General features: G+C 46.6%; 1 protein-coding gene and 1 long non-coding RNA gene across 4 annotated transcripts in view; one reads left to right on the top strand and one right to left on the bottom strand.

Annotated features, from left to right (window-relative positions):
* The window catches only part of LOC137538716 (uncharacterized), a 793,867-nt gene that overhangs the window by 252,815 nt on the left and 516,474 nt on the right, over positions 1 to 24,578 (top strand). The gene's annotated exons all lie outside the window — the stretch shown is intronic.
* LOC137538614 (uncharacterized) overlaps positions 20,480 to 24,578 on the bottom strand; it is a 59,970-nt gene continuing 55,871 nt past the window's right edge. The window contains exons 6-8 of the mRNA XM_068260892.1: positions 23,912 to 24,306; positions 20,736 to 23,013; positions 20,480 to 20,587 (exon numbers count right to left, since the gene is read on the bottom strand). Of these exons, the coding sequence (XP_068116993.1) occupies positions 20,480 to 20,587; positions 20,736 to 23,013; positions 23,912 to 24,306 (2,781 nt within the window). The remainder of the gene's footprint in view (positions 20,588 to 20,735; positions 23,014 to 23,911; positions 24,307 to 24,578) is intronic.

Raw genomic sequence — 24,578 nt, 5'->3', positions numbered from 1 at the left:
ATTGACAATGTGTTTTGAGGGTGCTTGCCCACTTCCTCAGGTCAGTGAAAAAAACAAGTGCCTTAACTGCTATGGCTGTGTAGTGAGCATGAGCACCTTTTACCTGGATGACAATCAAAGAAGTACCACTTTAATACTTTTTAACCTGTAAAATTTACTTGAAGAGTGGAATTTTGCTTTAAGTTCCTTATGGCTGGGGGCGGAGCTTGCCATGGCGGCGTAAAGACCTATCTTAACACAGCTCCTCACTCGAGAAGCCTTAACTACCCGACCAACGGCATCCACCTAGGCAGAAAACCCTCAAAGTATGCCTGGAGAGCCCAAGAAGAGGAATAACATAAACAAAACGGCTAAAAAGGAGAAACTGACCCAGCAATCCGTGTCAAAATTCCTAACACGATCTGCCTCACCCGAACCCAAGATGGCGGAAGCTCAGGTCACGAGGGGAGCGAAAGCAAAAGAGGACTCTAATGAAGCTACCACACGCTCGTTAAACGAAATAAGAGACTACCTCCACAGTCTCCCCACAAAAAATGATCTCACTGAGCTTGCGGAGAAGATCACGGCGAACACAAGAGCTGAACTCCAGTCTCTGGCTTCCGCGGTGTCCGACAACAGCACTCGCATTACGGCAGTGGAGGTAGATCTGAAAGCCATACAAGCTGACCTCGCAGCGCTACGGGAATCCCAGAAGCGACAGGCAACTGTTAATGCGACGATGCGGTCTGGCATGGAGGACTTACAAAACAGGAGCCGCCGAAATAACATTCGGCTCCGAGGCCTCCCAGAAACGGTGGAAGCTGACCAGCTAACAACCACGGTAACTGCCATCTTTAATGGCCTTCTTGGTAACCCTGATGATTCCACTATCCAAATGGACCGCATTCACAGGGCATTACGAGCCAAACCAACAGAAGGTGACCCACCTCGTGACGTTGTCTGTAGGATCCACCACTTTCCTCTAAAGGAGAACATCATGAAGGCAGCACGGCAGCGCATGGAAATTCACTATGAGGGGAACCAGCTGAGCCTTTACCAGGACTTGGCGCCATGTACGCTGGCCCAACGAAGAGCGCTTCAGCCACTCCTAAAAGAGCTCCAGGAGAGAGGTGCCGTATATAAGTGGGGGTTCCCATTCCATCTGCAAATCACTCTGGAGGGAAAATCCTTCACGCTACGCACACCAGAGGAACTTCCAGAGTTGTTCAAATCGCTAAGCATACCGGAGATTGAAGTCCCGGAGTGGCAGCCGGAGCAGCTCTTTATTGGCCTACCTCAACGACCACGGAAAAGACAAGTACGGAACAAAACCTAGGGGGACGACTGAACATTTGCTACTGATACAGATAAGTGGGGCCTTTGGGAAGAGGATCAGATTTTGGGGGGGACCTAGCTAGGTGGGGTGGGAGGGACGGGGGAGGGGAAGCCCTCGGATGACAAAAGGGGCCAACGCTTTGAGAACAACTCACAGCCTTTCCGTACTAACTCCCGAGGCCGGGACACGTGTGCCCCTCTAACGGCCAGATCTGCTTAAAAAGTGCCTGCTCTCTGCAGCCCCGGAGGAGGCATATACCGCTGCATACTGCAGTAGATGGCTGTTTTAGAACATCAGATGAGACAGAACTTAGCGCTCTAAGGGTGCAGACGTACCATATTGTTCTGCGGTCATGAGAAGCATTTTCCTAACACGTATATAACCTATTTCCATCTACTAAATCACACCAAAGCCTACTATAAAACACTTGCTAAGAGTAATAACCTAATGTGCATAGTTTAGCATTTTCGTACAGTGATTATGTGTGTTTGTACTTTAATATGTTTCAAACGATATGCCTTGTATGACGGAAACCAGAATAACTGCTTTATGTGGTGTGTCTAGATTGTCTCTTAGCCGTACAGGAACCTTTCTCTCACCTTACTGCTACATAGAAGTTTGTTCCCCGCTATGTTGAAATGGCATGGGAGCACGGAGCCATAGCAATCTTCCACGACAAAATCGACACAACACATAGCACTTACCCCATGGCCGGCAAGGGGAGCATACTTTACTCCCAGTGACCTGGGTAACTAGGAGGCCAAATAAAGTACAAAATAATCCATGTTTTCCGTGGGAGCCCCTCCCTTCCCCCTTTCACAAAACACTGCAGGCCCCCATCATAAGCCCCCATTATATGGAACCCCCATGGCCCCACCCTCGAACATGCTGAAAACCACATGCTCCATATAATATCAGTTTCACCAGAAGCACTCTTAATTGAAAAGTGAGTCTACTCAGTCTGTTCTTCTGAGCCGTTTCATATAGGTCTCTGTGTTTAAGAGACCCCCTCCTTTTCTTCTTCTAATTACCTGATAGGTACTCAGGTATGGGTAGTTAACATTAAGCACTACTTAGTTATCACCCTAGAGTGGGGAAGCGATGGTTGAGATACACCCACCATGCCTTCTTCACTCCCCAATAGGGCAGTCCTAGCAACTGTTATTACCACTAGTCTTACTTTGTTGTTCCCTCAGTTAGTTTTTGGGATGTTTATTGTATTCACCTGCGTTTTATCTTCCGGGACACGAGGAGTTCGACCTCAGCTCTATACCAGCAGATTTTATAAATGACACATTTAAAAATAGTATCGATCAATGCCAGAGGCCTAAATATCCCTGAAAAAAGGACAGCTCTACTGCACGATGTATGGAAGCAGAAAGCGGACATAGTACTAATACAGGAAACACACTTTAAGGGAACTATAACCCCAAAACTCACTAATAAATACTACCAGCTTCTGTACACAAGCAATGCCCCCGACTCCAAAACGAAAGGGGTCGCTATTCTCCTGAACAAAAGCATACCGATTACCGACATCGAAATGGAAGCTGATGACCAGGGCAGATACATCATGATAAAATGCCTCCTCAACCATCACAAACATACCATATGCTCTATATACGCCCCAAATTTAAACCAGGTTACCTTTCTTCTGGACTTCTTAGAGAAGCTAGATACATTTAGAGAAGGAAGCATAATAATAGGGGGAGACTTAAATATAACTTTGAACCCAGAGGTGGACACCTCCCATGGGAAATCTTCCATCTCCTATCAGAAAATCAATAAATTAAAAAGAGCTCTTCGAGAGCGCCAATTAGTAGATGTGTGGAGACTGTTAAACCCAAATGACAAAGATTTTACTTTTTACTCCTCCCTACATGCAGTTTACTCGAGGATAGACTATCTGCTCGTTTCACATGATCTACTCTCAGTAATACAAAGAGCCGATATTGGCATAATCTCCTATTCTGATCATGCCCCTGTCTCGATTGCACTTTACTGCAGGCCCCCACACGAAAGGCCCTTTAACTGGAAGTTAAATACTTCAATGCTGTCCAATCCGGAGACTTCAGAAGCTATCAAACGCGAACTTGAAGCGTACTTTCAGATTAACACTACGAATGATGTCTCTGGTTTGACAACGTGGGAGGCACACAAATGTGTCCTAAGGGGATTCCTGATCCAGCTTGGCTCCAGACTTAAGAAACAACACAGCAAGGAGCTGGCTGATCTTGCGTCTGAAATCCAAGTACTGGAGCAAAGACACAAACGCCACCCTACACCACAAGACCTCCAAAAATTAAAAGAAGCTAGAGAGTCAGTCATGAGAATTATGAGGGCCAAATCTCTAAAAGCGGCACATAGATGTCAGAATATATTCTACATGAGCGGGAACAAATCAGGCAGACTCTTAGCAAAAGCCCTGAGAGAACAGCAGCAAAGGAATTACATTCCTCAAATTATAGACTCCAATGCCCAAAAACACATACGAAATGAATCAATAGCCTCGGCCTTTAGGAACTTTTATTCTAAACTCTATAACTTGCTGGGGGATGCTGGAGCAGATCGGGACTCATTGGTACGGCCTAAAATGAAACAGTATCTGACAGAGGCTCTCATGCCTAAACTGTCGCCAGAGATGGCTAAAGAGCTAGAGGAACCAATATCCGAGGATGAGATAGCCCAGGTGATATCTCAAATTAAACCGGGAAAGGCTCCGGGGCCTGATGGCTACCCTATAGAATATTACAAACAATATAAGAGCGTCCTGGTTCCATTCCTGTGCAAGGCCCTTAATGAAGTAGCGGACCCAGACAGAGATGGTTCCTTTTCAGTTCAAACACTTGAATCCCACATCTCGGTCATACATAAACAGAATAAAGACCCCACTTCATGTGCTAGCTATCGGCCCATCTCTTTACTAAATTTAGATCTAAAAATCTTTTCTAAGATTCTGGCCAATAGGTTCGCCATCCATATGAACCATCTAATACACTGGGACCAAGTGGGATTCATCCCAGGAAGAGAGGGTAGAGACAATACCATCAAAACTCTTAACACAGTTCAGTCTGCTCGGTCAATATCTACTCCCTTAATGTTGCTTTCAACAGATGCCGAAAAGGCCTTTGACCGAGTAGACTGGACCTGGATGATGGAAGTGCTCAAGCATATTGAGATGGGACCTAGGATGCTCAGGTGTATCAGGGCGCTGTACTCTGTACCCACAGCGCGGGTAAGGACAAATGGGTTTCTGTCGACACCATTGCAAATCAGGAATGGCACGCGACAGGGATGTCCGTTTTCGCCTTTAATATTTGCCCTGGCCCTGGAGCCTTTCCTATGTCACATACGAAATAACCCAGATATTCAGGGTATTCAGCTTAACGAAAACCAAACTAAAATAGCTGCATATGCAGATGACTTGCTGTTTTATATCTCTAATCCACAGATTTCATTGCCGAACCTTTTGAATGAGTTCAATAAGTTTGGGGAACTTTCGCTCTTCAAGATTAACTTAGATAAATGTGAGGCCCTGAATGTTAGCCTCCCACCAGATATCCAGTCTTCATTAAAGGAAAATTTCCCCTTTAAATGGAATGAACACTGTATTACTTACCTAGGAACCAAGATTACTCCTAATATCAGAGATATCTTTCAGAAAAATTTCCCACCTTTACTAGAGACTCTGATAGTAGACCTAAAGAAATGGGATAAACCCCAATTCTCTTGGCTGGGACGTATAGCCATCATCAAAATGAACGTGATGCCACGGATCCTGTATCTGTTCCAGACTCTCCCAGTACAGATCCCTAACTCTTTTCTCAAAAGAGCACAGATGGTGTTTAACAAATACATCTGGAAAGGCAAACCCCCCAGAATTCATAGACAGATCCTTTATAGACCCAAAAACGCAGGAGGCCTAGCTCTTCCAGATGTACAAAAATACTATCATGCTGCTGTACTAACCAGAATGGTTGACTGGCATAGACATTCTGCTCTCAAACAATGGGTCAAGCTTGAGCAACATAGTTCCCAATATCCTCTGGTTAATCTGCCCTGGTCGTCAGCAATACACAAACCAGACTGGTCTAGTCTGGATTTGGTCCAGAATACACTAAGGATATTCTCTAAGATACGACCCTGGCCTGACGTCTCTCCTTGGCCTACCCCCTCCACACCAATCTGGGATAACCCGTGTTTCGAACAAGGATGTAGTCCGGGCTATCTGAGATCCTGGAAATCAAATGGCCCCTCAAAAATCCGAGACTTATTCCATCAAAACAGATGGGCGACGTTAGAAGAATTACGATTAAGATTTCACAATCCCAAATTGGACTGGTGGGGACATATGCAATTGAAACACTTTGCAGGGGCTTTAGGGGTAACTCCAGCAAACGGGCGCAGCACCACAGAGTTTGAGAAGCTATGCCAAAACGGAGATCCTTTGAGGAAAACTCTGTCTCTGATTTACTCTCTCTTGTCTGGCCAAGATGTCGACTCATTACCCTTTCTCGAGATCTGGGAAAGAGATCTGGGGGTATCCTTTACCACTGCTCAGAAACGCAAGATGTGTATCTTCGCCCATAAGGCCTCCACCGCTTCTCGTATACAGGAAATCAACTACAAAATCTTGACCCGGTGGTATTATACCCCGGCTAAATTAGCTCATATATTCCCAGACAAAGACCCAAATTGTTGGAGATGTAAATCAGTAGCTGGCACGCTGCTTCATGTTCTGTGGGACTGTGTATACATAACCCCATTTTGGGGGAAAGTTGGGGTGATCCTTCGAGAGATGTCGGGTAGGGATATCCCATTCAGCGCGCAGTTTTACTTACTAAACCTTAACAATTGGAGGATGAAGTCCTACAAGGGATCTGTGGTAAGACACATATTAAATGCGTCTAAGACTCTGATCTTAAGAAGGTGGGGAACCGGCAGAGTCCCTACTCTCTCGGAACTTGCTAAAGAACTAGACCTGATATATGATTTGGAGAGTATGGTATATGCCCTCCAACATAGATCCGAGAAATTCAATAAGATCTGGAGGATCTGGGTACTTTACAGACATTCCCCTGAATTCCGACATATGATTGAAGATGAGGACTAGACCTAACAGTATTCTCACGTCTGTAAGAAATACATACTTCCTGGCATTGGTCGATGCTGGCCCATGCTTAAGGCTGGTGCATCTGGTGTCTGAGCTCTCGTTCCCCGGAAACTGTTCATTAATCGTTTACCGTAGTCATTAGTTATTATGTTATAAAAAAAGAGTCTAATCTTTTAACAATCCTACTGGAAATCTAAATGTAACTGTTTGTGCCTAGCTCTGTTGATTTCATAGGCATCATGTTGGTATTCGCACAATTCATACTTATTGGATGTAAGTCTGTTATATATTTGCTTACTCAAAATAAAGTATTTGAAAAAAAAAAAAAGTTCCTTATGGCTCACTACATAAAAGTCTGCTGTCTCTGGTTTACTGTAACTAAACATCTCAGTTCTGCATCTTGGTTCTGTATAACTTTGTACCTTCCAGCAGTGAAACAGTCAATTGTGAGGAAATAACTCACCTCTGGTAGGGATGCTTAAGAATTACACAAGCATCCCCTGTAACACTCGAATTTTACTTTGCTTAGAAAATCTGTCAGGGCTCTCTTGAGATGCAGAGAGAAAAAAAAATCATATCCAAACATCTGGTGAGCTGTTTTTCCAAGAAGCTGGCTTTATTTTTCCATGGTATTAGGAGCGTTCAGGGACTGGCGTCAGTCGGCAGATATAAAACAAAATCAGATTGGGGCCAGGCAGGCATAGAGCTGACCTGTTGCTCTGTCCTCTCTGATTACTGCTTTCTTATGCATTAATGCTAGGGTTTATCAGAGCGAACATCACATATTGCAGCAGCTAGAAATATTACAGAGGAATCCGCTATAAATATCCATTAACCTTGTCACCTGGACGGCGCTTTCTGTACCCGCCACTCCCCTTTTGACATGCACACAAGCTGTAGTGCAGCCTGGTTTGTGGAGGGAAAGGAAATGGATTGTTTACTAGGGAGGATGAACTGACGACAGGTGGAGCAGGGTGTCATTGATATGACCGAGCTAAAACCACCTATGTCAGAGTTAAAAATATTTAATAACCACTTTCAGGAACATGTAACTGTTAACAGGTGTGACACATATCAGGCCGCCCAACCTACCATCTCACATATCCACAGAACACTGGATAATTTTGAGTACGGTTACAGCAAACCCATACTCGGGAAGTAAAGTTATTTATTTTGCTTTCACCACTGTCACACAAGCCAGATATTATACCCCAGCATATATCATAAAACCGCTTGCTTTAATAAAGTATAGTGAAACATTGCTTGGTAGTTTGTTATTGAGCAGAGTGTGAAAGCACCTGTGATCATGAGCCTTCTGTGGAAATGTAATGGTGGGCTCACAACACTTAGCACTCCCCCTCTTTCTTCCTGCTGGTACCAATTCTTCACTGTATTGCAAGGTCAAAAGGGTGGCAGCACTTACACTGCTAAATGATGTTTGCTTTGCTCCTTAATAGCATCAGATCTGCGTCTTCATATACTGTGGATATGGCAAAGAATTCTCACCTTATATCAAATATTCACATTTTGCTGCCATGTGGCCTTAATTGAAGATTCATACTAAAATAACCTTTATGGCAGGGCCATATTTACCATAAGGCACTGTAGGCACGTGCCTACAGGCGCCTGATGATGGAGAGGCGGTTCACTCCCCAAACTGAGTGCCTCCCTCTTCCCCTATGCAGTGTCCCTAGCGGAGTGTAAAATTAAAGGTTACTTATCCAGCTCTTGGCATTCTACTGACCACTTCTCCCTTAAAGAGGAACTCCAGTGAAAATAATGTAATAAAAAAAGTGCTTCATTTTTACAGTAATTATGTTTAAATGATTTAGTCAGTGTTTGCCCATTGTAAAACCTTTTAAATCCCTAATTTACATTCTGATATTTATTACGTGGTGACATTTTTACCGTTAACAGGTGATGTAGCTGCTGCAAGCTTTTTTGGCAGTTGGAAACAGCTGTAAACAGCTATTCCCCACAATGCAGCAAGGTTCACAGACAGGAAACTGCCAGGAGTACCACGGTCGTCAGAGTTTCGTGTGGGAGGGGTTTCACCACAATATCAGTCATACAGCATACCCTGATGGTCTGTTTGTGAAAAGGAATAGATTTCTCATGTAAAAGGGGGTATCAGCTACTGATTGGGATAAAGTTAAATTCTTGGTCAGAGTTTCTCTTTAAGTTGGTGGCACCTCTAGCTTCCTAATACTGAGGGTACTTCTGGCTACCTAATACTAAGGGGCACCTGTAGCTACCTATGACAGGCAAGGGAAGTAAGGGAGAAGTGGGCCAGCCAGCACACTTGTGGTGCAGTTTGGTGGGAGTTTGTGGGTTCATGGAGGTCAAAGTCTACGGTCCCAGGACATCTGTGTCTATAGGCTCCTGTGATGTAAATCCAGGCCTGCTTTATGGAGTGTATTTACTCAATGACCTCAATTCACTAAACTTATCTCCTGTCTTTAATAACTCTTCTAGAGTTGTTACCATGGTGATAAGGCATGTAGTGTTCAGGAAACATTTTACCTCAGGCAAGCCTAAAGTTAACTCTTCTGTCTTTAAATGAACTCTCCAATCCTTAAAATAACTCCAGAGTTAAAGACAAGCTGTTAATTAGCTGCATGTGAAAATAACTTCAGAGGAGGTAAATTAACTACAGGAGAGGTAACTTAAGGAATGAAGAGGTAAGATAACTCTCTCACGTGTGGAGGTAAGTTTTCTCTTGCCTTATTATCTCTAGCATGATCTTAGTGAATTGAGGCCAATGCAACTTATAGCAGCCAAGTAAAAGATATAACATACAATAATAATGAAATGATAAAGCATCACTCCCCCCCCCCCCCCCTTCCTGTCAGTATTTTGTGGAACCACCTTTTGCTTTAAGTACAGCTCTATGGCTATCATTCATAAAGCATTCCCGCATGTGGTAATGCTGAAAACAGCAGACTTTACCGAGCATTTAGCGAAATGTCCATTCATAAATGCTGTTACTGCATGAAAAGCTGACATTCCCGAGCAGAGTGATAAATTATGTGAAGTGATTATCTCAACACATGTCACTATACGTCAATTCATAAAGATTAGAGCAGGCGGTATCAGGACATAAAATACCGCTCCCTTGGAAGAGGCGATAAGCATGCGGATAACCGCTAAGTTAATGGAGGCAGACCTCCCAGGCAGCAGCAGTGAGAGCAGAACAAAAAAGGCTTTCCAGAATACCCAGGCTGTGTTTTTTAACCTCATGGGTACCTGTTTTCAGATATATTTCACATCAGAAAGCCTGCTTGTCTAACATTTATTTAAGTTCTTCTAAGCTGTGGCAATTAAATAGATTGTTCAGAAAGACTAATAGACAGATTCAGCGCAGATTCAGGGCAAACAAAGACCATTTTTAAAAAATTCACATCTAAAGGGAAGCTGGGGCTGCCTTTTTTTATTGTAAGGGTGTCTCTGCACCAGAAAATGTTTCAACTCAGGCAGCTTCTCACGTTACGCTAGCCTACCGCCAGCCTAGTTCGGGAGATCACCGCACTGCTATTGCAACTGTAAACATTTGTATGAATGAGCACACAGAAGTCTAAAATACCGAACGCGGTATTTTCCCGCACATATTTTATGAATGATAGCCTATGTGTGTTGGGACACTTCTTTACCAAGCAGTACGGTGATGGTTAGTGCTTCACCTTGCAGCACTCAGTCCCCATCCCAGCCAGGGCATTATCTGCACAGTTTGTATGTTATTTCCGTGTTTGCGTGGGTTTTCCTACGGGTGCTCCGGTTTCTTCCCGCATCCCAAAAACATACAGATAAGTTAAACTGATTCCCCCTAAATTGGCCCTAGACTATTGTGCATACATACACTACACTATACATACATAGACATATGACTATGGTAGGGATTAGATTGTGAGTAGAGATGGGCTGAACGGTTTGCCGGCGAACGGTTCCAGGCGAACTTTGGTGGTTCACTTTCACCTGGAACAGGTGAACTTTTGCGGAAGTTCGATTTGCCCCATAATGCACTATGAGGGTCAACTTTGACCCTCTGCATCACAGTCAGCAGGCACATTGTAGCCATTCAGGCTACACTAAGCCCTGGAGCCCCCCCGCCCCCTTATATAAGGCAGGCTTGCCGGCCATTACTCTCACTCGTGTGCCTGCTAGAGACAGACTAGGGACAGCTGCTGCAGACGTGTTCTCCTAGGGAAAGATTAGTTAGGCTCTTGGTCTTGGCTTGCTCCTGGCTGATTGTTATTGCTAAAATAGCACCCCTCAACAGCTCTTTTGAGAGCTAATGTTTTCTAGATGTGTTTTTTGTGTGTGTGTTGCTCACTGACATTATACAGCCCTATCTGTTGCAGCTGGACCTTGGTAATTGTTATTACTGTGCCAGCCAGGCCCTGCCTAACTATCTATACTGGGACACCTACCTATGCCTACCTAACTACTGGGGCACCTACTTACCTATACGGGGACACCTACCTACCTACCTATACTAGGGGACCTACCTATGCCTACCCTACCTATACTGGGACTCCTACCTATGCCTAGCTAACTACTGGGACACCTACCTATGTCTACCTACCTATACTGGGTCTCCTACCTATGCCTAGCTAACTACTGGGACACCTACCTATGCCTACCTACCTATACTGGGTCTCCTACCTATGCCTAGCTAACTACTGGGACACCTACCTATGCCTACCTACCTATACTGGGTCTCTTACCTATGCCTAGCTAACTACTGGGACACCTACCTATGCCTACCTACCTATACTGGGTCTCCTACCTATGCCTAGCTAACTACTGGGACACTTACCTATGCCTACCTACCTATACTGGGACTCCTACCTATGCCTAGCTAACTACTGAGGCACCTACCTATGCCTACCTACCTATACTGGGACTCCTACCTATGCCTACCTACCTATTCTGGGACTCCTACCTATGCCTACCTACATACAAGAGGATAATAAGGTCGTTGCTTCATTGTGGACAGACCAAATTTGATCAGCTGGACAGTCACTGTTGTTCTATCATTGAGCTACCACAGCCCGGCGACCATATGAGCTTGAAAACCGCCACGGCCTACACTCTCGCCACGGTGCGCACCAGTCCGGCAAGGCCGTCACTACGCAAATAGCTGTTTGCGGTGCGTTACACAGTGAGTTTGGTGTGTCAGTGTGAAGCAGAACTCTAATTACACTCCCTGATTGATGTATACACATGCAATATGTTTTAAAGCACTTTAGGCCTGCAATTTAGCATTCAATGTGATTTCTGCCCTTAAAACGCTGCTTTGCGCCACATCCAGATTTTTCCCCGGGACTTTGGGCATGTATCCCACTCCGCCATGCCCCCCTCCAGGTGTTATACCCCTTGAAACATCTTTTCCATCACTTTTGTGGCCAGCATAATTTTTTCTATTTTTCAAAGTTCGACCTAAAATCGGAGGTTCGGCCCATCTCTAATTGTGAGCACCTCTGATGGACAGTTAAGTGACAAGACAATATATACCAGTGATGGCTAACCTTGGCACCCCAGCTGTGACAAAACTACAAATCCTATCATGCCATTATGCTTAGAGCTGTCAGAATATTGCAATGCCTCATGGGACTTGTAGTTCCCCCACAGCTGGAGTGCCAAGGTTTAGCCATCACTGATATATACTCTGTACAGCACTGTGGAAAATGTTGGCGCTATATAAATAATAAATACTAAATAATAATAATAAAATAATAACTTTACCCAATTACAGTGTACAGTATTTGCCCACTTTTCTTTAGAGAACTGTTCTAGCACATGCAAATTGGATGAGTGCTGTGCGTGAACTGCGACCTTAAAGTAATTCCACAGATTTTCAGTAGGGTTTAATGCAAGGACATTCATCTTTTGTTTCCTTCAGCCACTGTATGGTCAATTTTGCAGTTTTCTTCAGTGTGTTATTTTGGAAAGCGAGCCGCCTTCTTATTGGCATATGTCTGAAAGAAGGCTCAGGTTTTCTCAAGAATTTGATGTTTTACCCAATCTGTTTTTTCCTCCGTCTTGAGATCTACCACACTCCCAACTGCAGAGAAGCCCCTACACAACAGGATGGACAGTGAGCTGTATATACTTTCCACCAGATTTACTGTTTGACATTGAGGCCAAATAATTTGATTTTGGTATTATCTGAAAAGGAACCCCTTTTTTTCAGTTGTCCGTAAAATCTTTAAGGTGAGTTTTAGCATCCTATCCTATACAATAATATCCCTGTGTCGCTGCGTCCACCTTTGTCCCTGTGTTTGTGTTCTTTGCTACTGCGCATGTGCGCAGCATGGACAGTCGTTGGGACAGGAGGACGGTGTCAGGAATATAGCAGCTAGTTATGATGCTGATGATGTTAAGGATAATACAGGAACATATTTCTTTCATTTTTCTATCTGCTGTGTATTAGGTCAGAGATGTGGGTATGCCAGGCTAGCAGCTGGCTTCCTGAAGTTCTGTATGTATATGTAAATTAACTCTATCATTGTCTGCTTCTAATTAGGAAACACTTAAAGCGCAATATAACCCTGCATTTCAACTTTGCTCTAAAACATTATTTACAGCATATTCTATGCAACCAGCATTTTTTTTTACTAGACCAGCATTGGAAGGGTTAAACACAGAGGTTTAAAGTTCCGTGGAGAGATATGCAGAAGTTCAGATAGATACATTTAACTAAATAGAATGTAACAAGTGAGAAATGTTACACACTCTTTGGCTGTCCTCCTGCTCCTTCTCATTCAGAGAAAGTGAGTCACATTCCACACTTAGATACATTTATGTAAACAAAATGTATCTATGTAAGCTTCGGATGCGTCTGCAGTTCTCTCCAGGAACTTTAAAGCTTTGTGTAACCCTTCCAATGCTGGTCTGGTAAAAAAAAAAAATGCTGGTTGCATATAATATACTGTAAATCAGGGGTCTCAAACTCAATTTACCTGGGGGCCGCAGGAGGCAAAGTCAGGATGAGGCTGGGCCGCATAAGGGATTTCACGAAAAGGCAATCAGCAGCTCCCGCCCCCCCCTTGCATCGAATTTTATTTCAAAATCAAATTCACACTGAAGCGAACTATTTTGCCTATTTTACCTTATAGTTCGCTTCAGTGCTCCCATTACAAGTAATCCGCCGTGTCCTCGTCGCAAAACAAGGGCTGCAGAGCCCCCAAATCGCCCGGGGGGCTATCCGCCGGCATTTCCTGGAAGGGGCAGAGCTTTCAGCTTCAGCTCTTCCTCTCCTGATGTCAATCGCGGCGCATCGCCGCCTCTCCACGCCCCTCTCTGTGAAGAAAGAGTGAGAGGGGCGGGCAGAGGCGGCGATGTGCCGCGATTGACGTCAGGAGGGGCAGAGCTGAAGCTGAAAGCTCTGCCCCTTCCAGGAAATGCCAGTGGATTGCCCCCCGGGCGATTTGGGGGCTCTGCAGCCCTCCTTTAGTGGCGGGATTCGGTGGATTAATTGGGAGCACTGAAGCGAACTATAAGGAAGCTTTTGCCGGCGCGGGCCACAAAATATTGTATCGAGGGCCGCAAATGGCCCGCGGGCCGTGAGTTTGAGACCCCTGCTGTAAATAATGTTTTAGAGCAAAGTTGAAATGCAGGGTTATATTCCGCTTTAAGAGCAGGGAATGCTAAATGAATTTGCTAGCCTCTGGCAAGGAGATGGCTACTTAGTCAATAGCCAGTCAGATCCTTACCCTTTGATCTGCTAGGAAATGTCACCAATGTGTTGTCACTTGTAACCTGGAGTAAGGAAGTCTTTTGTGTTGTGTGTGCTATAATACACTTTTTACATGTGGAAGCTAGATCTCTGGGAATTAAATTATGTCTGAAAAGTTAATTAAAACTAGTTCCTCCTCTTCCCAATGAAGTTGCAGCCTCCAGGCATATATCCCAGTATAAAAAGCAGGGCCAGATGCCTAAAAATCGTAGTTCCAGGAGATAGCAACAACGCTAGAACTTCCCCGGCTACAGGCTGGAACCGCGTTCTCCCACAAACAACGTTTAGACCTTCAAGTTGGTAACGTTTTGATCCCCGTTTTTTTTTTATGCAAATATCCATCGTAACTTTTATCCTTGCAACTTTTATTTTGTAATTTTTACTTTGTTTTTTTAAATCTTTTGTATATATTATTTTCTGGATTGTTCCACTTTTTTTCCTGGAATATTAAATCGTTATTTAAGAAGTTTGACTTCTGCTGTACTAAACTAACACTCATAGCCTAGAAGAGACTGAAGTGTAACGGTGTATAAGTCCATGCCTGATTTTACGTTTGAGCAACCCTACCGTATGAGATTGTAATTGCATTGTGTGTATGGGGCACTTTTCCGCTCGACAACAGAGTGGCTAACAGTATTGTTCGGAACGACCGTTAGTGGTTTTGCTGAACGACAGTGTAACTTGCATTACAAGTCAGTGCCTGATTGTGCCGTGTTACTGTACAACTGTACTGTGTGTGTGTGTGTCTGTGTGTCTGTGTGTCTGTGTGTGTGTGTGTCTGTGTGTGTGGCGTTCCCGCATTCGGCCTGAAGCGCAAAGCTGACCTGAATATGAAAACGCCGATTGCGCGCTGAGCACTCGACAGACGAGTGGACGTGTCTAGCAACAGCTAGTGGTGGCAGTGAGAAGTGTTCTGAGGGGTCACAGCCTTGTTTTAACTTGACTAAGGCTGCTTCCCCTCTCGATCTGGTCAAACCCGCAGTCGGGAACCGTATACGCAGGCGTGTCGCGGGCCGGTTCCTGACATACGGGGCCAGGGAGTCGGGCGGACGGTTGCATGCGCACTGACATGCGGCGGGACAGAGACATAGAGCCCATTTTTAAACGGGCTTAGGTCAGCTAGTAGTTTAATAAAGATTTAATATGACCTTTCTTAAAGCGGTATCATCACCATAAAAATCAAATTTCAACAGCAACTGGTCTGAGTGTATTAAGTGATAAAGATGCTAATCCTGCATTCAAAACTTTCAAAACGTTTTCTGCTGTTATGATTTGGAGTTATCACATACTTAAGGTACACTAGCCCTTTAGTATTCGTGCCAAAGAATTGCATGCTGGGGGTTCTTTTTATCTATAATCTATTCCTCCTCTTCCCTTTATTTCCCTGTCTGCTGCTTATCTGAAACCTAATCCCCTACTTACTTGTGTTTACAAGCAAGGCTGAGGTGACTCAGCGATTGGAGGAGACAAGAAAAAAGTAAAGGGCAGAAATGACATCACGAGTTAGCCTTAACTGTGGGCAAAAGACATGGCCCCCACCAGGAACAGAATTCTCGTCATTTACTATATAACATTCACTGAAATCAAAACGTGGACAGTATAATACATGTGTTATGTAGGTAGATCAAGTATTTATCTACTTACATATGTGTTTTTTTCCCTGGCATAGTATGGCTGATCCTACTGCTTTAAAGGGGAACTGCAGCCTAAACAAACATACTGTCATTGTTACATTAGTTATGTTAATTAAAATAGATAGGTAATATAATCTCTTACCCACCCTGTTTTAAAAGAACAGGCTGTTTTAAAAGAACATTTGTTTGTGATTTCATGGGGGCGGCCATCTTTTTCATGGGGGCAGCCATGTTTTTGGTTGAAAGGAGGTGACGGAGCATGAGACACAGTTCCAACTGTCCTATGTCCTGATCACCCCTCCCAGCTGCGCACACTAGGCTTCAAATCTCAAATTTAAAATTGAAAAATGTAATAAGTGAAATTTTACAGGTGCTTTTGTTTGGGGGCTATTCACATATATCATTTGTAACAGCATGTGCAGTAGCAGCACACCCCTACATGCACTGCTGTGAACAGTGTGCTCGCTGTGGACACAATAGACTTCTAGTGTGACTTCCAGGACCTACGTTTATTTGCCATTTTTCTCTCTCTGTTTATTTATTATTATTTTTTGCCTCCTCTCTATAATTTTTCTCCACACAGGCTGGTATTACCCAGAATGGCCAAACATTGGGCTTTGTTGCCTGTATAATAATAGCTAACATGGGGTAAATGCACTATATTATGTTAGGGTACTATGGTGAAAAACTAGAAAATTCAGTACATATGCACACATCCATACACCTGCCCTGGAGTTCATGCACCATCTTCTCATCTCAGCTGAACTGTGCCACTATAATTCAAGGAGTGAGGAGATGGACTAGTCCAAAACCTGTCCATTTTCTGTGGACTTGTTCATAGTTTGTATGTATTTGTCACAACAGGCAATAAAATATACCAAGTACAAAATGTATAGTGCATGTACTCAGGGACAAATATACATCTTATTTGTACGTATACATATGGAGTTAACATTTTACATTTTTTTCTCCATGGTGCTCTTTTTAGCAGAATTACATGTGTAAAGTCTTGCGTACGATGAGTGGAACACATTGTATTGCATGTTTTTCTGTCTGCTCTACTCTTTGCACACGTTATTTTTCTTAAGACAGTGCATGGTTCTTTTTCACAAGACGTCATCCGATAGCACCCCTGAGACTTGTCTCTCATACATAACACACTAGACAGAAAGCTAGATTTAAAAACATTTGCATATTCATGAGGGCTAGTTATATATTGGCACACCAGCACAACCTTCAGTTGTATTCTCTCCAGCAGGACGCTAGGATCACGGAGGAGCAGACCAACCATGCCAGATGGCAGAAGCCGCAGCTTGTGCAGTCCCCAGGATAGGGATAGCCAGAGGGGATCAGTTGGGGAAGCGCATGCTGCCTTCAGCTCCCTTGGAGTGACTTTTTGCGAGTTTCAATACGTTTCGGGAGATGGAGTCACCCACTTGTCGTGTCCAGGCACCTTACATGACACGCCAGAATTAGGAATTGAGGCATTGGTATACGAGTAGCAATGGGGGAGTCTGCGGTAATTCTGAGCCATGAGAGGGATCAACATGCAGGTAGGATCCTTTGTGCAAGAGATTGTTTCTGGAGGAAATAATTTTGGTAACACAAGTGGGCAGGGTTAGGAGTATAAAAACTCAGGGCATGGTCTGGCAGTTTGTAGTTGATCATGGAGGCGGCCAGTGTTCCTTCTCACATTTCTGTGGCGACAGGTTCCTGTTCCCCTCTGGTAAGCAGTCTAGGATAACTCCTTATCTCATTGTTTTGGGAAGGTTGTGTTTTTTTTCAGCATAGACTAGACTTGGCTTATAATTTGTTTTTTCTTTGCAGCCCAGTCACTGATAACCCAAAATATGACAAGCCACATGAAAAATCCGATAAAGCTACTGGTTTTAAGTCTACACAGAGATGTGAGCATAAGAATTGTGTTTTGTGTTCAAAACACATATCCTTATTTTTTACCAATCAACTCTGTTAGTCATGTACAAATAAAGTGCTTAAATGTGAATCTCCAGTAGTATTTTAACACCTTGGCCTATGTGCAATTCACTTTTTCACCTGAGTTTTCTCCTAGGTGATATTTTATAACTTGTCAATAAAATGCATTTTAAACCACCAACAAGCAAAAAAAAAATACTCAAAATAATTTTGATAGTACTTTTTTCTTACTTTTTGATACTTTTCCCATTACAAAGTGCTAAAAAGTTATTTTAAATCAAATATGACATTTTTTCTCCTAGGAGAAAACTCAGGTGAAAAAGTGAATTGCATATGGCCCCTTATGTTCTGGATGCATTCTGAGATGTCATCAGCAATTAAAGAAATGAAGGCGGTTTCTGTGGCTACTACATCCACTTCTCTTACTGAGACATCTGCTCCGCTCCAGTTAGCTCTACTGAGGCATCCACTCCAGTTAGCTCTACTGAGGCATCCACTCCAGTTAGCTCTACTGAGTCATCCGCTCCAGTTAGCTCTACCTCAGTAGAGCAGGCTGGATCGGATGCCTCAGTAGAGCAGACTGGATCGGATGCCTCAGTAGAGCTAACTGGAGCGGATGCCTCAGTAGAGCTAACTGGAGCGGATGCCTCAGTAGAGCTAACTGGAGCGGATGCCTCAGTAGAGCTAACTGGAGCGGATGCCTCAGTAGAGCTAGTTGGAGCCAATGTCTCAGTAGAGATAACTGGAATGGATGCCTCAGTAGAGCTAGCTGGAGTGGATGTCACAGAAGAGCTAGCTGGAGCGGATGCCTCAGTAGAGCTAACTGGAGCGGATGCCTCGGTAGAGCTAACTGGAGCGGATGCCTCAGTAGAGCTAACTGGAGCGGATGCCTCAGTAGAGCTAACTGGAGCGGATGCCTCAGTAGAGCTAACTGGAGCGGATGCCTCAGTAGAGCTAACTGGAGCGGATGCCTCGGTAGAGCTAACTGGAGCGGATGCCTCAGTAAGAGCTAACTGGAGCGGATGCCTCAGTATAGCAGGCTAGAGCAGATGTCTCAGTAGAGCAAGCTGGAACGGATGTCTCAGTAGAGCTAGCTGGAGCGGATGCCTCAGTAGAGCTAGCTGGAGCAGATATCTCAGTAGAGCAAGCTGGAACGGATGTCTCAGTAGAGCTAGCTGGAGCGGATGCCTCAGTAGAGCTGCCTGGAGCGGATACCTCAGTAGAGCTGGCTGGAGCGGATGCCTCAGTAGAGCAGACTGGAGCGGATGCCTCAGTAGAGCTAACTGGAGCGGATGCCTCGGTAGAGCTAACTGGAGCGGATGCCTCAGTAAGAGCTAACTGGAGCAGATGTCTCAGTAGAGCAAGCTGGAGCAGATGTCTCAGTAGAGCAAGCTGGAACGGATGTCTCAGTAGAGCTAGCTGGAGCAGATATCTCAGTAGAGCAAGCTGGAACGGATGTCTCAGTAGAGCTAGCTGGAGCGGATGCCTCAGTAGAGCTAGCTGGAGCAGATATCTCAGTAGAGCTAGCTGGAGCGGATGCCTCAGTAGAGCTGGCTGGAGCGGATACCTCAGTAGAGCTGGCTGGAGCGGATGCCTCAGTAGAGCAGACTGGATCGGATGCCTCAGTAGAGCTAACTGGAGCGGATGCCTCAGTAGAGCTAACTGGAGCGGATGCCTCAGTAGAGCTAACTGGAGCGGATGCCTCAGTAGAGCTAACTGGAGCGGATGCCTCAGTAGAGCTAACTGGAGCGGATGCCTCAGTAGAGCTAACTGGAGCGGATGCCTCAGTAGAGCTAACTGGAGCGGATGCCTCAGTAGAGCTAACTGGAGCGGATGCCTCAGTAGAGCTAACTGGAGCGGATGCCTCAGTAGAGCTAACTGGAGCGGATGCCTCAGTAGAGCTAACTGGAGCGGATGCCTCAGTAGAGCTAACTGGAGCGGATGCCTCAGTAGAGCTAACTGGAGCTGATGCCTCGGTAGAGCTAACTGGAGCGGATGCCTCGGTAGAGCTAACTGGAGCGGATGCCTCAGTAAGAGCTAACTGGAGCGGATGCCTCAGTATAGCAGGCTAGAGCAGATGTCTCAGTAGAGCAAGCTGGAACGGATGTCTCAGTAGAGCAAGCTGGAACGGATGTCTCAGTAGAGCTAGCTGGAGCGGATGCCTCAGTAGAGCTAGCTGGAGCAGATATCTCCGTAGAGCAAGCTGGAACGGATGTCTCAGTAGAGCTAGCTGGAGCGGATGCCTCAGTAGAGCTGCCTGGAGCAGATATCTCAGTAGAGCAAGCTGGAACGGATGTCTCAGTAGAGCTAGCTGGAACGGATGTCTCAGTAGAGCTAGCTGGAGCGGATGCCTCAGTAGAGCTAGCTGGAGCAGATATCTCAGTAGAGCTAGCTGGAGCGGATGCCTCAGTAGAGCTAACTGGAGCGGATGCCTCAGTAGAGCTAGCTGGAGCGGATGCCTCAGTAGAGCTAGCTGGAGCGGATGCCTCAGTAGAGCTAGCTGGAGCGGATGCCTCAGTAGAGCTAGCTGGAGCAGATATCTCAGTAGAGCAAGCTGGAACGGATGTCTCAGTAGAGCTAGCTGGAGCGGATGCCTCAGTAGAGCTGCCTGGAGCGGATACCTCAGTAGAGCTGGCTGGAGCGGATGCCTCAGTAGAGCAGACTGGAGCGGATGCCTCGGTAGAGCTAACTGGAGCGGATGCCTCGGTAGAGCTAACTGGAGCGGATGCCTCAGTAAGAGCTAACTAGAGCAGATGTCTCAGTAGAGCAAGCTGGAGCAGATGTCTCAGTAGAGCAAGCTGGAGCAGATGTCTCAGTAGAGCAAGCTGGAACGGATGTCTCAGTAGAGCTAGCTGGAGCAGATATCTCAGTAGAGCAAGCTGGAATGGATGTCTCAGTAGAGCTAGCTGGAGCGGATGCCTCAGTAGAGCTAGCTGGAGCAGATATCTCAGTAGAGCTAGCTGGAGCGGATGCCTCAGTAGAGCTGGCTGGAGTGGATACCTCAGTAGAGCAGGCTGGATCGGATGCCTCAGTAGAGCAGACTGGATCGGATGCCTCAGTAGAGCTAACTGGAGCGGATGCCTCAGTAGAGCTAACTGGAGCGGATGCCTCAGTAGAGCTAACTGGAGCGGATGCCTCAGTAGAGCTAACTGGAGCGGATGCCTCAGTAGAGCTAACTGGAGCGGATGCCTCAGTAGAGCTAACTGGAGCGGATGCCTCAGTAGAGCTAACTGGAGCGGATGCCTCAGTAAAGCTAACTGGAGCGGATGCCTCAGTAGAGCTAACTGGAGCGGATGCCTCAGTAGAGCTAACTGGAGCGGATGCCTCAGTAGAGCTAACTGGAGCGGATGCCTCAGTAGAGCTAGCTGGAGCGGATGCCTCAGTAGAGCTAGCTGGAGCGGATGCCTCAGTAGAGCTAGCTGGAGCGGATGCCTCAGTAGAGCTAGCTGGAGCGGATGCCTCAGTAGAGCTAGCTGGAGCAGATATCTCAGTAGAGCAAGCTGGAACGGATGTCTCAGTAGAGCTAGCTGGAGCGGATGCCTCAGTAGAGCTAACTGGAGCGGATGCCTCAGTAGAGCTAACTGGAGCGGATGCCTCAGTAGAGCTAACTGGAGCGGATGCCTCAGTAGAGCTAACTGGAGCGGATGCCTCAGTAGAGCTAACTGGAGCGGATGCCTCAGTAGAGCTAACTGGAGCGGATGCCTCAGTAGAGCTAACTGGAGCGGATGCCTCAGTAGAGCTAACTGGAGCGGATGCCTCAGTAGAGCTAACTGGAGCGGATGCCTCAGTAGAGCTAACTGGAGCGGATGCCTCAGTAGAGCTAACTGGAGCGGATGCCTCAGTAGAGCTAACTGGAGCGGATGCCTCAGTAGAGCTAACTGGAGCGGATGCCTCAGTAGAGCTAACTGGAGCGGATGCCTCAGTAGAGCTAACTGGAGCGGATGCCTCAGTAGAGCTAACTGGAGCGGATGCCTCAGTAGAGCTAACTGGAGCGGATGCCTCAGTAGAGCTAACTGGAGCGGATGCCTCAGTAGAGCTAACTGGAGCGGATGCCTCAGTAGAGCTAACTGGAGCGGATGCCTCAGTAGAGCTAACTGGAGCGGATGCCTCAGTAGAGCTAACTGGAGCGGATGCCTCAGTAGAGCTAACTGGAGCGGATGCCTCAGTAGAGCTAGCTGGAGCGGATATCTCAGTAGAGCAAGCTGGAACGGATGTCTCAGTAGAGCTGGCTGGAGCGGATGCCTCAGTAGAGCTGGCTGGAGCGGATGCCTCAGTAGAGCTGGCTGGAGCGGATGCCTCAGTAGAGCAGACTAGAGCGGATGCCTCAGTAGAGCTAACTGGAGCGAATGCCTCAGTAGAGCTAACTGGAGCGGATGCCTCAGTAGAGCTAACTGTAGCGGATGCCTCAGTAGAGCTAACTGGAGCGGATGCCTCAGTAGAGCTAACTGGAGCGGATGCCTCAGTAGAGCTAACTGGAGCGGATGCCTCAGTAGAGCTAACTGGAGCGGATGCCTCAGTAGAGCTAACTGGAGCGGATGCCTCAGTAGAGCTAACTGGAGCGGATGCCTCAGTAGAGCTAACTGGAGCGGATGCCTCAGTAGAGCTAACTGGAGCGGATGCCTCAGTAGAGCTAACTGGAGCGGATGCCTCAGTAGAGCTAACTGGAGCGGATGCCTCAGTAGAGCTAACTGGAGCGGATGCCTCAGTAGAGCTAACTGGAGCGGATGCCTCAGTAGAGCTAACTGGAGCGGATGCCTCAGTAGAGCTAACTGGAGCGGATGCCTCAGTAGAGCTAACTGGAGCGGATGCCTCAGTAGAGCTAGCTGGAGCGGATATCTCAGTAGAGCAAGCTGGAACGGATGTCTCAGTAGAGCTAGCTGGAGCGGATGCCTCAGTAGAGCTGGCTGGAGCGGATGCCTCAGTAGAGCTGGCTGGAGCGGATGCCTCAGTAGAGCAGACTAGAGCGGATGCCTCAGTAGAGCTAACTGGAGCGAATGCCTCAGTAGAGCTAACTGGAGCGGATGCCTCAGTAGAGCTAACTGTAGCGGATGCCTCAGTAGAGCTAACTGGAGCGGATGCCTCAGTAGAGCTAGCTGGAGCAGATATCTCAGTAGAGCAAGCTGGAACGGATGTCTCAGTAGAGCTGGCTGGAGCGGATGCCTCAGTAGAGCTGGCTGGAGCGGATGCCTCAGTAGAGCTGGCTGGAGCGGATGCCTCAGTAGAGCAGACTAGAGCGGATGCCTCAGTAGAGCTAACTGGAGCGAATGCCTCAGTAGAGCTAACTGGAGCGGATGCCTCAGTAGAGCTAACTGTAGCGGATGCCTCAGTAGAGCTAACTGGAGCGGATGCCTCAGTAGAGCTAACTGGAGCGCTCCAGTTAGCTCTACTGAGGCATCCGCTGCAGTTAGCTCTACTGAGGCATCTGCTCTAGCCTGCTATACTGAGGCATCCGCTCCAGTTAGCTCTACTGAGGCATCCGCTCCAGTTAGCTCTGCTGAGACATCCGCTCCAGCTAGCTCTGCTGAGACATCCGCTCCAACTAGCTCTGCTGAGACATCTGCTCCAGCTAGCTCTGCTGAGACATTCGCTCCATCCAGCTCTACTAAGACATCCGCTCCAGCTAGCTCTTCTGTGACATCCACTCCAGCTAGCTCTACTGAGGCATCCATTCCAGTTATCTCTACTGAGACATTGGCTCCAACTAGCTCTGCTGAGACATCCGCTCCAGCCAGCTCTACTGAGACATCCGCTCCAGCTAGCTCTTCTGTGACATCCGCTACCAGTTAGCTCTACTGAGACATACGCACTACTTAGCTCATCTGTGACATCCGCTACCAGTTAGCTCTATTGAGGCATACGCACCAGTTAGCTCTATGAGGCATGTGCTCCAGATAGCTCTACTGAGACATCCGCTCCAGCTAGCTCTACTGAGACATCCGCTCCAGCTAGCTCTACTGAGACATCAGCTCCATCTAGCTCTACTGAGACATTCACTCCAGGTAGCTCTTCAGTGCCATCCCCTCCAGCTAGCTCTTCTGTGACATTGGCTCCAGCTAGTTTTACTTAGACATCTGCTCCAGCTTGCTCTACTCAGGCATTTGCTCCAGCTAGCTCTTCTGTGACATCCGCTCCAGCTAGCTCTACTGAGGAAATATGCTCCAGCTAGCTCTACTGACGCATCCGTTCCAGCTAGCTCTACTGAGACATCCGTTCCAGCTAGCTCTACTGAGACATCTGCTCCAGCCAGCTCTACTGAGACATCCGCTCCAGCCAGCTCTACTGAGACATCCGCTCCTGCTAGCTCTTCTGTGACATCTGCTCCAGCTAGCTCTACTAAGGCATATGCTCCAGCTTGCTCTTCTGTGACATCCGCTCCAGTTAGCTCTACTGAGGCATATGCTCCAGTTAGCTCTACTGAGGCATACGCTCCAGCTAGTTCTACTGAGACATTCGCTCCAACTAGCTCTGCTGAGACATCCGCTCCAACTAGCTCTGCTGAGACATCCGCTCCAGCTATCTCTACTGAGATATTGGCTCCAGCTAGCTCTTCTGTGCCATCCTCTCCAGCTAGCTTTTGTGCGACATTGGCTCCAGCTAGTTCTATTTAGACATCCGCTCCAGCTAGCTCTACTGAGACATCCGCTCCAGCTAGCTCTACTGAGACATCCGCTCCAGCTAGCTCTACTGAGACATCCACTCCAGCCAGCTCTACTGAGACATCCGCTCCAGCTAGCTCTACTGAGGCATCCGTTCCAGCTAGCTCTACTGAGACATCTGCTCCAGCTAGCTCTACTGAGACATCCACTCCAGCCAGCTTTACTGAGACATCCGCTCCAGCTAGCT

This window comes from Hyperolius riggenbachi, chromosome 11 (assembly GCF_040937935.1).
Source record: "Hyperolius riggenbachi isolate aHypRig1 chromosome 11, aHypRig1.pri, whole genome shotgun sequence".
In the NCBI taxonomy this organism is placed as follows: domain Eukaryota; kingdom Metazoa; phylum Chordata; class Amphibia; order Anura; family Hyperoliidae; genus Hyperolius; species Hyperolius riggenbachi.
Note: the sequence above shows the minus strand (reverse complement) of the source record. Positions and strands in the feature narration are given on the sequence as shown.